The sequence below is a fragment of the Tympanuchus pallidicinctus genome, unplaced genomic scaffold (genome assembly GCF_026119805.1).
Source record: "Tympanuchus pallidicinctus isolate F22 unplaced genomic scaffold, pur_lepc_1.0 scaffold1, whole genome shotgun sequence".
NCBI classification, from domain to species: Eukaryota; Metazoa; Chordata; class Aves; order Galliformes; family Phasianidae; genus Tympanuchus; species Tympanuchus pallidicinctus.
This window is the reverse complement of record NW_026294618.1, coordinates 54,567,133-54,582,239: the sequence shown is the minus strand read 5'-3', so window position 1 is coordinate 54,582,239 and position 15,107 is coordinate 54,567,133. Positions and strand designations below refer to the sequence as shown.

Sequence of the window (15,107 nt, the reverse complement as noted above, 5' to 3'; positions counted from 1 at the left end):
CATTTGGGCTGGGGAATCAGACAACCAGATGTAGTAACCATAGCTATATCAGTCCTTGAATAGGAAAGTTACTGTCTTTAAGCATATTAGACTAGTTGTCTTGCACAGTTGTGGAGAAACATGACTGACTCATGGTTTCAGAAGCCAAGTTTCTAATGCCTGGAGCTGGGGCATCTGCTGGAAAATCACTTGTGGTGTGAAAGAAACAGCAGCAGTGTGCATAGAACTGCATGGTACTGAATTCTGTAACTCTCTGGAGTTAGTTTTCTAGATAACAATGTCTAAGAGCAGCATTTAGTAAATCACTGGTAAAGAGGTAAATATTACATGCTTTTAAATAGAAGGCTTATCACAGAATCATAGAATTGCTCAGATTGAAGATCATCAAGTCCAACCTCAACCTAACTCAATTTACTTACAATTTACTCTGAAAGAAAAATAAGCAGGGAAAAGACAAGGAGGGGCTGTAACAGCATGGGCTTACCTGTTGTTGGGTAGAGTTCTGCAAGCTTGCAGAACACATTGTAAGAACCATGCAAGTGTTTGCAGAAGTCCTTTGCATTCAGTAGTTATGCTGTCCTAACACTTTTGTATGTACATTTAAACATGGCATGTGAGAACTGTCTGTTTTAAGTGATGTGCATGATACAGACTGAAAAAAATTAACTCGTAACCCTCGGCCTCACAGTAGTAGCAAGGAGAACTTTAGAAAGGCTGCTAAATTTTGTTCAGAATAAGACAAGTAGCAACTTTTGAAATTAATTTTCTCATTCTACAGTTTCAGAGGATTGTGTTCTGAAGTAGTTTTAAAAGTTATGATACAGATTACACTTAGAAACATTTTACAACACACTTTGATCCTATCCATTTTCCTCTCAGTCAGAGCCATGAGATTTAGACTAACTGGTGTGAATTTGAAGTGTGTTCTCTCCTGCAGCGTTGGCTATTAGTAAAATGTGTGTTTTGGTGGTGAAACAAAAGTGTACACCCATTCCTTTAATATTATATGAACTGCATCTGAAGATGTTTGCACTGGGTTTTGAAAGTGTGATCTTGTGTCTAAGTAAAGAGAAACAGTTTCTTATCCAATATCTAAACAGTTGTTTTATTTAATGAATTCTGTTTGATCTGTTAAAGTATAATTGTTGTGAGAATGAAGCCTTTGAGGAAAAATAAATATATGTTTATGCCACTGCAAAATGATCATCTTTCTATTATATGATGCCGCACTTGAAAAATCCCCAAAAGGAGTTCCGCTGCTCTTTTTGTTAAAAACAAATAAACAAAAAAGCTGTCCTGTGAAACCTGAATTAGAGATTACAGTGCATACTAGAATACCTTCTTGATGGAAAATTCACAGTTTTGAATAGGTGACTCTACTGAAAACTGAATCCTTTTTACTGAAAATGGTTCTAAAGCCACAAAAGATGGATAGGAAAGTGGGCTGAGCTGATACAAGCATATGTAACTTATATGAATTGTTTATTTGATTATATTTTAACTGTGCTATGTTGCAAGAGGCCACAATATGAATTACAAGGTGTATGTCTGCAATAAGAAATACTGTTTCCTAGAAGCATAGTTTATTTTCATGTTATTTTTATGTCTTTATGTTTTTCAGAGTTTGTTTTCTTTTCCTTTTAAAAGAAATTATTAATTAATGTAAACTTCAGAGTAATTTGGATTTTTTCTCCATGCGCTTTAGAGGATTCATCACAGGAATGAGCATGAATATTATCTTTAGTTATTTGTTCAGTGATATTGTTCAGTGGTTTTCTGAGGACACTCCATGCTTCACCTTCAGTTGATTTCCCTAACTGTAGTTTCTGTGAGATAGGAGTTACAGGAGTTTTATCATGCAAAATACCTTTATTAATTAACAGAAAGAGTTTATCAAGTGAATTTCAGGAAGGGAGAAAAGGAATTCTTTCAGAAAGTGAATAAAAGGCATGAAGTCTGTGATGAGTGCTCTCTCAGTCTCTATTAAAGCAGATTTTTTTTTCGTATGAATATTTAATATTAGGTGGTTGTGGATGCTTCAATAGGGTAATAGCGTGATCATATGACTACTGAGAATTTTTCCCCCTCTTCTGGCTCTCTTGTTACTTTAAAATGCATAATGATGATGCTGTTTAATAGGAGGTGTTCTCAATTAATTGCTAGTGCTTCTGTGTGGCACTGTTGCTATTATCATTGCTGTGACGTAGAGGCTACTTCCTCATATAAATTTTTATATAAACCTCATCCCAGAATCACAGAATTGTAGGGGTTGGAAGGGACCTCCAGAGATCATCGAGTCCAACCCCCCTGCCAAAGCAGGTTCCCTACAGCAGGTCGCACAGGTCGGCATCCAGGCAGGCCTTGAACATCTCCAGAGAAGGAGACTCCACCACCTCCCTGGGCAGCCTGTTCCAGTGCTCCGTCACCTCACTGTAAAGAAGTTCTTGCGCACGTTTGTGCGGAACTTCCTATGCTGCAGATCTGTGTGGCACTGAACTCTACTTCCTGTGTATTTCAGCCCAACTGTTTGGAATTTTATCAGTTCATGCTGAGCTTATCTAGAGCAGGGGTTCATGTTTTTTCTTTCAGTGAAAGCACGTAATGAAGCTGGGGATCTCGTAGCACAGACTTACCTTTTGGATATGAGAACAACTACCTGGTTTATGTCTTTTCTCTTTAGTCTCAGTTACACTGGCTGAAATTATACTGCCAGAAAGTGACAAAAGATGCACTTTCAATTCATTGCTTAAATAGCACAGGAAGCTAATATAGTTTCAGACTCCTCATGGAAGGAGGCTCTGTTTCTCAAAAGATATCAATTCTATCAGCATTTACATAACATCAGTGCATACTTGGATTTACAAAACAATAAAAGCAGTTAAATTGTAACAGTCTGGAAATTCTGGTCGTATGATAAAAAGCAACGGAGCCAATCATATTAAGGCATTTAACATCCTGTTTAGACATCAGTGATTGGTTCCCCTAGAAAAATATTCTTCTCATATAAAATTCTGTATCAGAGAGACCACTGGAGAATCATTGCAGGGTGTAATAATAATAATAGTAATAATAATGATAATAAACAGTCATTCAAATGTTAATGCTTTCATGGGGAAGATTAACTTCTTGAGATGTACAGGGTTTTGGAGGTGAGGACAGCAGTTTAGAGGGATGTTTGAGTTCAAATTAATCCTCTGAATCAATAGAAGTGCTTCTCCGTTAGAGATTCTGAAGCATTTGTAAGATAAGGCAGCCCAGAATAACCTGGGAGGATGGTTTTTCCAGGCGTGACCTTTATCTGACTTGCTCTAGGTGGGAGCCTCAGCAGGTTATGGTGTTCCATAAAAATCATTTTTTGGATGAAATGCAAATGTTTTTCTGCAATTCTGGCCTCAGTTTCACTACCTCACTGCAGTAGGTCAAAGTTTGCACATCTAGGATCAGAGAGAACTGAAGCAACCTCTGCTGAGGCTGTTAGTCACACCTGCTCAGTGTCGTTTACACACTTCATCAAGTGTAGAACTGTGTTAAGCCAATAGCTGTGAAAAATTGCTTCAAAAATCTACTGCATCTTTTGAGAAAGAAGGGATGGATATTCCTTTGCTTGCTGAATGGACCTTGCTTCGTAGGTAAGGGAGGTTTCTACTATTGTTTTTAAATGTCATTGTCATCATTGTGAGTGCTAATAAAGGAATGCTTGATAACTGAATACAGCTGAAGGATGATACTGAAGAATAGTCTGGAGTAACCAGTACAAATAAAACCAGTATTAGCTCTGTGAACCATAGAATGCTTCAAACTGGATGTCAGTGTTTGCACCTCAAATGAAGTAATAGGAATTTCCGGCTTGTCTTGGAAGAAGGCTCTGCTCACTGGAAATGCTAAGTCAGAGTTGGTGCTATCTGGTAGAAATCAGCACAGCACTCTTGACATCTTTAAGTTTCAAATCTGTCTCTTCCAGTGCTTGCAGCAGAGCAGGTTTGTGCTGCCTTTATTCAGGTTTTATGGTTGAACTAATATTCTCCAATTAAGTCTTCACCTGATAAGTAGCGGCATATAGAGACCCACAGGAGTACTCACATACTGCTGGAGAACTCCAACAATGCATCTTTGAAGAAAGTAGTCGGTGCTGCTGATTGTATGTTAAAAAATATATATATCAAATAAACAATTGATTTGATCAGATCATTTTTTTTCAACTCTTACCTTAACGTAGATAAAACAATTGTATGGATGAAAAAAAAGAAGATTTTTTTTTTTATCTTGCAGACATCTTATTAGTCTTGAGTTCTGATTGCTTTGGATCCAATAGTTGATATGACATCTGTAAGCAGTGCTTTATCTACCAACTTGCAGTGTCGTCTCTGTAGCAGCATGTCTTGTAACTGTTGGACTTTGTGAATAGCAACTTTGTAGACTGCAGCATTAGTGGAAGCACTGACCTTTGGCATTAATGCTGAAAAAATGTTTTGAGGAGTAACTTATTTAAAGAAAAGAAAGCTTGAGGTTTGTCACTGAATGTGTGTTGAATTCGGAAAACATTTTCTATTCTCATCTCCATTCCTTTTCCAGAAATAGAAATACTAAAATTAAAAAAAAATCAAGGCAAGTCTTTCAGAATAAACTGTTTCAGAATTTATACACAATTTTTTTGAAATGATTTTTAATTGAAAAGTTAATTATTGTACTTAGGATTTCCCATAAGTAAAAAATTACTGACATGCAGAAGATCTGCAGGAGCATGGTTTAACTCTGATTGTTTGAACTTGCAGCTTTTATTATATTTAGAAATATCTTAATATCTTAATGATTAAACATTTATGAACAAATCTCCTGTGAAAGTCTAAACCACTGGGCTTCAGAAAGTATACAGTAAGAGAAGTTGTGCAAGCTTCCCCATGGACCTCTGCAAGTGCATGGGAATCTGAATCTGAAGAAATCCTCTTTATTCAGATACTGGGCTTCTCAAGAATAGGATTTGGAGTGGTAAATGAAAATGAATTTTCATAATTTATTCCCGTTTGAAAACAAATCTTGTTCCAAATCTTGTGTCTCAATGAGAAAATGCAGTGAGCTTAACTCTGTGTTGTCTGGCCTCTCTATTCTTAAGAAAAGAGAAAGCTTTCTCCAGCATAGCAGTAGCATTTTTCATTTTTCACAATTTTCAGATTTTTGTGTCTTTTTAAGATGTTTTCTTAAGTATACAGCTGAAGAGACCAATAACAAAAAAGAAAAATCCGTAAATGATGAAAGGATTTCTCTTGGCTTAGTAGTTAACATAATAGTTTGAAAAGAATTTACAAGTGCTTGTTCACATGCACTGTACGGAGAGTGAATAAAATAAACAGCAAGACGTGTTGTGATAGGGACTCAGATGATCAAAGAGAACCACTGAATAGGCATACTTATTCTTTTAGATAAAATAAGGAAGTAATTCCTTTGAAAGTTTTTGTGATCTGCTGGAAAACTTCGTGTGCGTTCCTTGGAAATTCAGTGAAGAGAGAAGCAATACAGGCTAGATAATAGCATCAGCTCTGAGCACGAGATGGCATGTGGACATTACTCGAGCTATTTCTCCAAATCATTTGAATGGAAATATTGGATTAGTTAACCTTGTGTCAGGTCTGTTAGTTAAATACACCCTCCAACTGTTTCTGACTGAAGGATGCATAGTTGTGATTGAAAGATGCTGCTGCTTTTCATTAGAATTTTGTCAAATGTATCCTGCTAACATAATGACATTAAAATAAAATGATTTATTCGGTGGAAGAGGATAACAAGCAAAAAATTCACAGCCTTTTCTTTTCGCAGGGTGTTTCAGCCCAGTAGGAAACCCTCTTAGCGGAACACTATTGGGCAGAATACAGATGGTAAGGAATTCTATCTTTGCATTTTTTTAAAATTGATGTCTAACTATAAAATGCCATTATTCACAAGTTCTCATGTAGAGAGGTGTTTTTTTTTTTTTATCCTGCCCTTATTCACAAAAAAAAAGTATATTCAAGCAAATTGTCTGTGTGGGCAAATAAGGTTATTTTGCAGGTAGCTGATTGAAAGATCAGATATGTGTAAATAAAACTTTCTTTTTTTAATCACTTATTTATTGTTGTTTAGAAATAAATTGGTAATTAGAAAGAGAAAAATGGAGCAAGAACTTGAAATTAAATCCTGTGTTTTTACTAATATTTTTGCTAATTTTTACTAATATGTTTGCTAATATTTCACCTATTGTAACAAATGACATCACAACTGTTCTCCATTAATTTAATGGCTCCTCTCTAAGTCTCATTGAAAACTTACATTAATTTTTTCCTTTCTTATATTTCTCATTTCCTAATCACTGTAATAAAAAAAAAAGAATCTATAATGCCATTACTTCCAACTCGTTAACCTGGATTGAGCATAGAGGGGCTAGTGATGGAAGAGTAGTTTGTTCTGGGCTGATATTACACAAGGCTCTAGATAACTTGGGCCTGTTGTGCTCAGATATTAATGCTCCATCCCCTCATGATGGAATGCCATCATTTAATATTCTGTGTTAATAAAGTTATGGAAGGCTTGTAAGACACACGGGATTCACCAAGTAATTTTGAAACTGCAGTTTTACATCACTATTTCTTTTTTGACTAAATGGTTGTTGTTTACACATTTCCAACTTTTTAACCCTCATATAATTTTTACAAATAAGTATGCATTCATGTTTCAGTTAGTATGTTAGTTTTCTGTGTCACAGAAAGCTTTACAAACAAACAGAAGATCAACTAAATAATAAATAGCAGCTTTTTTTTTTTCCTGAGGGTTAGATTAAGAGTTTTAATGTTTTTGTTACATTTTCTGGTGTATAAATAATAATATGCAGAAATATGTATGTGTTGTAAGTACAATTAAACAAAGTTGTTTTAATCAAGCAAGTAAAATATTAACAAATGACAGAACAGCTTTTGAATAACTTCAGGAGCTCGAGTATTCTCCGTACATCTGAATCGATCCTTCTTTTTTTATTATTATTTTCTCTCTCTCTCTCTTTTTCTTTTTTCTTTTTTCTTCCCTAGCCCTGTGGGTTTTACTGCAGCAGCTGTGTTTGCATTTCTGTTTTCTGTTTGTACATTGCAGGTTTCAATAAAGTGCAGCCTGGCACAGGTTGTTTTTTTTCTTTTTTTTTTTTTTTTTTTTCCTCTAGGCAGATTATAGATTCCCATGCTCATTAAATATTGAAGAGGTGTAATCAAATAAGGAATGTAGTCATCTGAAGCCTAAGGAAGTAACTTTACAGTAGTTTTCTGACAGCAGACAGATTCATTAAAAGACAAGAGAAGAGTACATTATTCTTAGCAGTTAATGCTTTTAGAATCATTTTAATTTAGCTATTAATTCCGTCCTTGTCATTCTGTTTCCTGTAGACTGAATTTGTGCGGTTAAGTGTCCTTAGCTGAATGTGTGTTGACAATTAATTGGACCAGAGAACATGAACAAAAATGTGACAGTGCTAACAGTATTCAATTATTTTATGTTAAGTCTCAGCTTATTTAGTATTTCATTTAAAACTTCAGTTACAGGAGTAAAGAGTTTGCATGACATTCTTAAGGAAGGAAAGGATTAAGTTAATTTCTAACCCTCGACTTTATAAGGAAAAATGAAAACAATGCAGTAACTGTAAATGTTCTGACTGACTCTGTAAATTTAAAAAATGCATCAAATGTTACCAGATTTTTAAGCCAGTCTCAGAGCTTTAGCTGTTAATCTCTGAGGTACAGATCTGTTGACCAGACAAGGGAAGATGTGACATTGATTCCCAGTGAACTTGCTGGAGTGTCTGCACAAGGAGCACTCCAGCTTCTTTTACGTCCTTGCAGAGAACAGGTGCAGGGAGGTGGAGAGAAGCAGGAGCACTGGCAGCATCCAAGAAAGAGATGATGTCCTCCTTCATGTCACTGGGTCAGTCCTTCCAACAGGGACAGGGCAGAAGTTGACTTGGGCCCTGGATTTACAGTCATCGTATTCACCATGTTTATGTAGTGTATGCCTAAGACTGATCTTAGACAAGTTTATTTTTCAAACTGAGTTAGTAGGAGTTAATGACTAAATGTCATATACCTTGATTTTTATATTTATTCTGACTTTGTTTGCATATAAGGGAGAAGCATATGAAACCACCAGTAAACTTTAAAATTTTCCATGATTTTTTTCTTTAAATTTTTATATTTTTTGTATTTGAAATATAGAAATAAAATCCTGATTTTTTATTTTTTTTTTAACAGAAAAGGCAGTGATAACACATCACTTGTTCTTACTCAAAGCTGCTTCTCGTAAGGCTATGAACACTACCTGCTATCTGATGCCCAAATCTTGCTGGCCACCTTACATCTCTGAATAAAAGCAAAACCTCCACTACCACAATCACTGAAACTACTCAGTTATAGAGAAGTCATAAACATTTTAATTAGTGCTGTTACCAGTGACACTTGATATGGCAATTCTCTTATCAGCTTACTCTTACCTGAAATGCTCTCTTATTATTAGTTCTTAAAATGTTTCCTGTTTTTCTTAGAAATATCTAAGTTATCCATGTGGGCCTATTGTGGATATCCAATATCATGTTCCATAGTCTGAAGCTAGATCCATTTGTCTTTGTCTGAGGATGTTTCTTATGCTGAAAGCTCCTTGCAGTTTTGTTTGAGCCAAATCAATGTAACATGGTAGGCTTTTTTTCCTCACAGATGGTCTACTCACTTTAAGAGCAGCTCCTAAGAACTTATCTTTAGACCTCACATCTGTTTGGATGGAAGAAAAGGATTAATTAGCTTCCATCTTGCATTAAAAAAGAAGACACTAATACTAAGAACACTGTATTCACACTCTTCAGTATATATGTATTGCTTTACTGCAATCCTAAAAATGTAGCTTAATCTTGTGACGCGGCACTAAAAAAATAACATTCTTAAACCAAACAGGCAGTTGTTTGCACCAGGTTTTTCTTGCAGAGTACCTGGTAGTTAGCAGTATTTGATGAACAACATGGCACTGCAGAGCCACCTTTGGTACTGTGCAGGGTTGGCAGGCCTGTGGTAAGCAGCTACAACACAATTTCCCGGCTGGTGCAGCAGCCAGCTGCCATCAGGGCTGCCAGTGCGGTTAGGGGCAGCTGGGCCCTGCTCCCTGGGCCTCTCAAGAAGAAACTCTCTGGATTGTTGTTGCCTTAGAAGTTTAACGCGGCGTCTGAGAGCGTTCAGCGTAGTCTCAGGATGACTCATGGATTTCAGATTGTTATTTCCAAACTACTCGCTCTCTTCAAGGTCTTCTTACGCTGAGTGTTTGAGAGTGCATAAATACTTTATTAAAAAGAGAGAGACAGATTGAGACACAACAATGGGGCAATGTGAGTACCTGAACTAGATACCTAAATAATACTGCTAATAATTCTGATGAATCATTTTTGAGCAACAGGAGGCACTCCCATCCCACAGGCTAAGCACATTGCCTACACAATTCTCTTAACCTTGACAGTGAAAAGTGAGAAATAGCTGGATCCTGTAAGGCTCTGCTAGCTACCAGTAGACCATTGATCATGCCTCGTACTCTGAACTGTGCTTCCATTGTTCTTTGCTCAAAATTTGCTTATCAAATCAGGCAGTTACTTTTTTTTTTTTTTTTTTTTTTTTTTTAATTCTCTTTTGTGTATACACATAATTAATCAGAACTGTGGGTGGTAGGCTGAGTTGTTTTGGTAAACTTTAAGAACTGAGTGCAACTGTTCGTTTCTGTATTGCATTCATCAGTATACATTGCTTGTGTATGTAACTACAGTGATGATGCCTGGAGATGAGATCGAACCTTGGTTTTCAAGAGCATGTAGAATGCATTTCCCCTATGTGATAAGCTTAGCAAAGTTAAGAAAACAATGTGTAAGGGCAAGAATGTCTGTCACAAGAATGTCATTTACTCTGCTGAAGGTTGTAATAATGATGTTGCTTGGATCAACCAAATTAAGAAATAGAAAATAAAAGAAGTTGGGTAGAAATTCTCAAATTTCAATGTTGTTTGCAATGTGGCACAAGCTGTTATGGGTGGAAATGTTTACTTCATGTTATTCTTTGATTCTTCTCTACTAAAATATTTTTATTACTATGTAATATTTCTGTTCCACACAGTACTTAGTATCCTTTGATGCATGCAAAATCTAGGGGAAACTGGTTTCCCCTTTTGTGAAAACAGGCCATTGGAAATAATCAGGCAAAAAAATTCCATTTCTTCCATTGTTCTTTTTTTTTCTTTTTCTGCTAATTTTTCACTGTATTTCTATTTTATATTTTGTTATAAATTAAGGGCTGTTGTTTTTTTCAATAGAAATCAAGTTTTGTAAGTATTGGCACATCCTAATGCTTGCCCTATATATGCAGTGGTATTCCTGTGGCTTTACTGGAAGTCTGAAGAGTTAAGTGGCAAAGATGGAGCTATTAAAACTGAATGTTTAAGTATTGGTTATTAAAACCAGCCTGAAATTCTTCCTTACATGAAAGTGAAATCTTCTGAATATCAGTTCAGAGGTAAAGTTCACTGCAACGATTTCTTAAACATCTACTGTAATATTTGCAGTGCAGACAAGCTTAGACTGTATAATCATCAATCCTCCGTCCTCCCACATGTTGTCTTTAGTGCAGCGTACACATTTGAAAACCTTTTTAAGTTCTATAAGTATCTGCATAGCCAGCATTACTCTGGATTGCTCAACATCACTTCTGCTTTTTCTTTTTTTTAAAAAAACATTTTTATTGCAGATTTTTTTTTTTAAGAATAGGCAAGACATATGGAAGAAGTGTAAAATTGTAGTATATCAATAACCTTTAACACTGTGTTACAATATTTAATCTTCTAGAGTGATGACCGTCTAACTGCACTGGGGGAAAGAGGAGGAAGCAGTTGTCTGCTCAACCAAGAAACAGTAAGTATTATGTAATTTTTTGCAGTACCTGTCACACTGCATCCGTGTCTTTGAAAGCGTTGTGTCTTTTAGCATGAATTAAGGATTTTTTTTGCCACTCTAGATTTTCCTTGTTAATGTGTTCATAACCATCTTACTGGTGGTTTTACATCATTTCTCAAAAATGATTCTTTAAAATGTTGATGGGTATAGATTTTTTTTACTTTTTTTTGCTTGAATTTGTACTCAGACAACATTTAACACATATCTGAATGTCACATCAGGAGAAATTCCATTGCTTTGGGCATAATTATGAGTCTTTTACATTCTTCTTTGGTCCTGAGATACATTTCCTGTATTTCTCTCATGCTTATTTTCTGGTTATTTATCTCTAGGGAATATTATGGCAATTTCCACATTTCATTTAAACTGTCAGACTTGCTAAACCAGTTGTATTACAGGACACATTGGTATTTTAATTTTTTGTTTCTGAGAGACAAAAATAAGTGGGACTTGCTTGGTTAGTTTGAACTGTTTGTTGGCAGTGTTTCCATGTTAATTAATTTTTGTAATTTTTTTCCAAACGACAAAACATTGCAATGCTATCTTACAAAAGGCTCTGCAAAAATAAATAATCATTACTCTGCCTTTCATTCTGCCAAATGCTAGTGTAAAATTCCTTTTACCTTAAGTGACCTCGTGATTTTCATAGTACTATTACTAAGGAAACCTTAGCCATTGAGCTGAAGTGGGCATTGTTAGAGCACCCCTTACTGGGCATGATCATGTAAGCTTCCAGTTCTGCATGGTTTCTGTATGGAGCTCTGTAGTGTATTTTAATATGGTTCTATTCTATCATTCATATTTCTTTAGTCAACATTACTTGTAATTGCTGCAGTGTCTTTCTTAATGCTAGGAGGACAATTATGACAGAAGATGGTCCTTGTTTAGCTACTTAAATATAAGTTCATGTTTACTGAATGCATATTTAGATAAATCTCTTGTGTACCTACATGTGGTGATATTACTTCTTTGTCACCAACCAGCTCACAAATTACCACATACAATTTTCAGTGGTAAAAGCGTTTTCATATTTTCCCATTCATAAGTGATTCATCAGTGAAGTGCAAGTATGAAAATATAAATGACATTGGCTATATTATTTTTACACACATAACTCATAGGTGATCATACTAAAAATAGAAATAACAAATACAAAAAACACTGCAGTTCAGCACTCTTCAGATTTAAATGCATGCATAGGTAATAAAAAAAAAAATTGTGCAAATCTCTATTTGCATAGTAACTTTACTGTCTTTAGTGCCCTATACCCTTCTGTCACTCCCTAACAATCCCTGTTCCTTATCTTTTTATTTATGATTTCATGAATGTGAGGATTCTATGTAGGGGAATAGTGCCCTTTGTATAAAGAAGTCGTATTTATGATCTTCACTTACAATGAAAGAAGTGAGCAATTCCCCTCTTCTTTCAGTTCACCTCTTTTCAGTCATTTCTGGCTCTGAATTTGTCAGAACAGATTTTTGTTCATAGAGCATGGGAAATAAAAAAGAAATTATATTTTATATTTTCACATTCAGAGTAGAAAGCAAGCTTCTGGCAATGTATTCTATGTAGTGTGCATGGTGCTGATCACTGTTAGCGCTTTCATCCTGAAAAGTATCGATGTCCTGTTTTTCACTGACAAATGGCTTTGTTATGTGAGGTGGAATTTACACCAATGTTTTTGCAGATATTTATAAAATACTTTATGCAAATGCGTATTTCCAAAGAAACAAGAAAAAATGTGAGGTGATCAAAGCAAAACTTTGCAATAACATTTTTCCACTGAACTTTTCCTTCTGGTAAAACTGTAGCAGTGCTGAAGTATTTATTTGAACACATATGCTTCATACGCACTCAGAGTGGGATCTGAAGGTGGTGTAACAATTCTGAGAAAGCGAATGTATGAAGTGTTTTTTTTTCTTTTGCTTCACAAGTAAATTGCTTATAAAACTAACAGCTGCTGTTTTGAAGCTAATCTTAGTGAATTGAATGTTCTTAACCATTTCTGAAATCCCACAGTCCTTTATCTTGCCTCTCCTGCTGCTTTCCCACCACCCCTGATCCCATTAGCAAAACTCGAGACAGCCTCAGCTTTTACCAAAGTGCAGCTTTGGTTTCAGCTGCTTTTCTGCAAGAGGAAGTGAATGTTGTGCTTTTTTCTCTGTGGCATGGTTGTGATAAAGCTGTGGTGCTCTTATCTCTCTTTTAGGTAGTGGCTCTTTATGACTACACAGCGCATCGATCAGATGAGCTAACCATCCATCGCAGTGACATTATCCAAGTGTTATACAAAGATAATGATAACTGGTGGTTTGGCAGCCTAGCGAATGGACAGCAAGGCTATTTTCCAGCTAATTATGTGGCTGGTGAAAGTAAGTTTACTGCTGTCTTCCTGGTATACTGATGTGGGTTTAACTGATGGTACAAGATTTTACCATGCTGTACTGCTTATTATTTTGAAAATAAGAATTTATGTAGCACACAGGTGGCATAACGATGATTTACTATGATGCAGAAATCATATAGTTAGCTAACCGTGCAGCAAGTTGACATACCTGACTTTAGAATATATTGATGCCTGATTAAACATTCCTGCTTATATTGTATGGCTTGATTATCAGTAAACTGGATTGATTCCTCGTCCCTTCTTACATATAACCACCTGATTCGTGCCCTACCTTGGCAACGTTTTAGTACATATTTTAGCTTTTCACTGGCATCTTAGGCTTTTTAGGCAATATCTGTTAGATCTAACCTATTGCATCTTGTAAAAACTCTTGTTTCCTCCACCCCCCAGCTCTTATGGAGAATGCTATTTCCAAATAGATGAATTCCATTATGAACTTTTAAAAGAACAATCATGGTTAAATCTCGCATCTGAGCACTGAACTTGCTACCAGGCTCTTGTAATTAAAGTGGTTAGGATTAAACTAATGCAACTAAAACTGAATGTAACTGAACAAATAGTATAAGAGTCATCTTAATGAGTCAACTGATGTAAAGGTGTTCAGTGTCCTGTCAGTTAATAGTATTCAATTTATGAATATTGCATGTGATTACATGCTACAGGAAATACATTTGCTTTCCTAAACTATCAAGCTATCAGTTATACTGGTATTTAGAAATCTTTTAACCCAACGTTTCTCAAGATCTTCTCCTCCATTTTCTAGTTCCTTCCTCTGTCTTCCAAGTGAACTCTATTGTCTATGCCTCTTCCTTTAAAAACTTGAACATACTACTGTGCTAACTGGATGATGCTACTTAAAATTAGCTGAACCGCCATCCTTCTCTTTTGTCCTCCTCCCCTCACACATCCTGTGTATTTTCTCCTTCCTCTCTTTCTTGAAAAATAAGCCAGAAACCTTGACTCTAAATCGAAACATACTAATACAAACAAAATGAATGGGCAAACTTTGACCAGTTATCTTACAAAGTTTAGCTTCAAAATTTTTTGACCAGTTTTAGTTCACATACAATTATTGGCTAGACAGTAATGTCACAGTTGTTCATATAATGTTGATACTTCTCTTATTGTTTCATAGTGCTCACAATAGTGAATTATGATTTCTGTTTTCAGAAGAGTACGCAGAACAGCCTTCAGGACTAGTATCAGACTGTGCTCCTCTTCTGCCCAAAGGACCTGAAGAAATAGAGGAAAGTTCCCCAACACCCCATAAGGTATTAATTTGAGAAGAAAGGATTTTTTCTGCAGTAGTGATGGAGTATGTCCTTTGTATGCTAGATAGACTGTATTAATTTTCCTTCCTTTTTACAAAAATTGTGACATGTAGACTACATTGTAGGACAGCAGACTTTTTTTTTTTTCACAGCAGATATCTAACATTCATTTCTTGTGTGGATCTGTTTTGTCATATGGCAATTAAATGATCTGCCTTACTCTTGCATCATTATAATGAGCACCTAAACTACCTCTGTCTCCAAGGCAGACAGAAGTATTTAATAGCTACCCGGCAGAAGTAACTGTTGAAGGAACAACATGGATTTGTCAAAACCCGACAGATTTTCTGTCATTTGCTTGTCCTTCCTGTAATATACACTGCATTGTGTTATTCTTCAAACTTTTTGCTAAGAGATTTCCATATCTATCAGATTGCTTAGAGAAGGA

At 35.7% G+C, this 15,107-nt stretch overlaps 1 protein-coding gene across 5 annotated transcripts in view; it reads left to right on the top strand.

Annotated features, from left to right (window-relative positions):
• The window catches only part of AHI1 (Abelson helper integration site 1), a 94,860-nt gene that overhangs the window by 56,056 nt on the left and 23,697 nt on the right, over positions 1-15,107 (top strand). For all 5 annotated transcript variants that reach the window (XM_052680573.1, XM_052680563.1, XM_052680542.1 and 2 more), the window contains exons 20-23: positions 5,812-5,870; positions 10,874-10,939; positions 13,191-13,353; positions 14,559-14,659. In XM_052680573.1, coding sequence (XP_052536533.1) covers positions 5,812-5,870; positions 10,874-10,939; positions 13,191-13,353; positions 14,559-14,659 — 389 coding nt within the window. The remainder of the gene's footprint in view (positions 1-5,811; positions 5,871-10,873; positions 10,940-13,190; positions 13,354-14,558; positions 14,660-15,107) is intronic.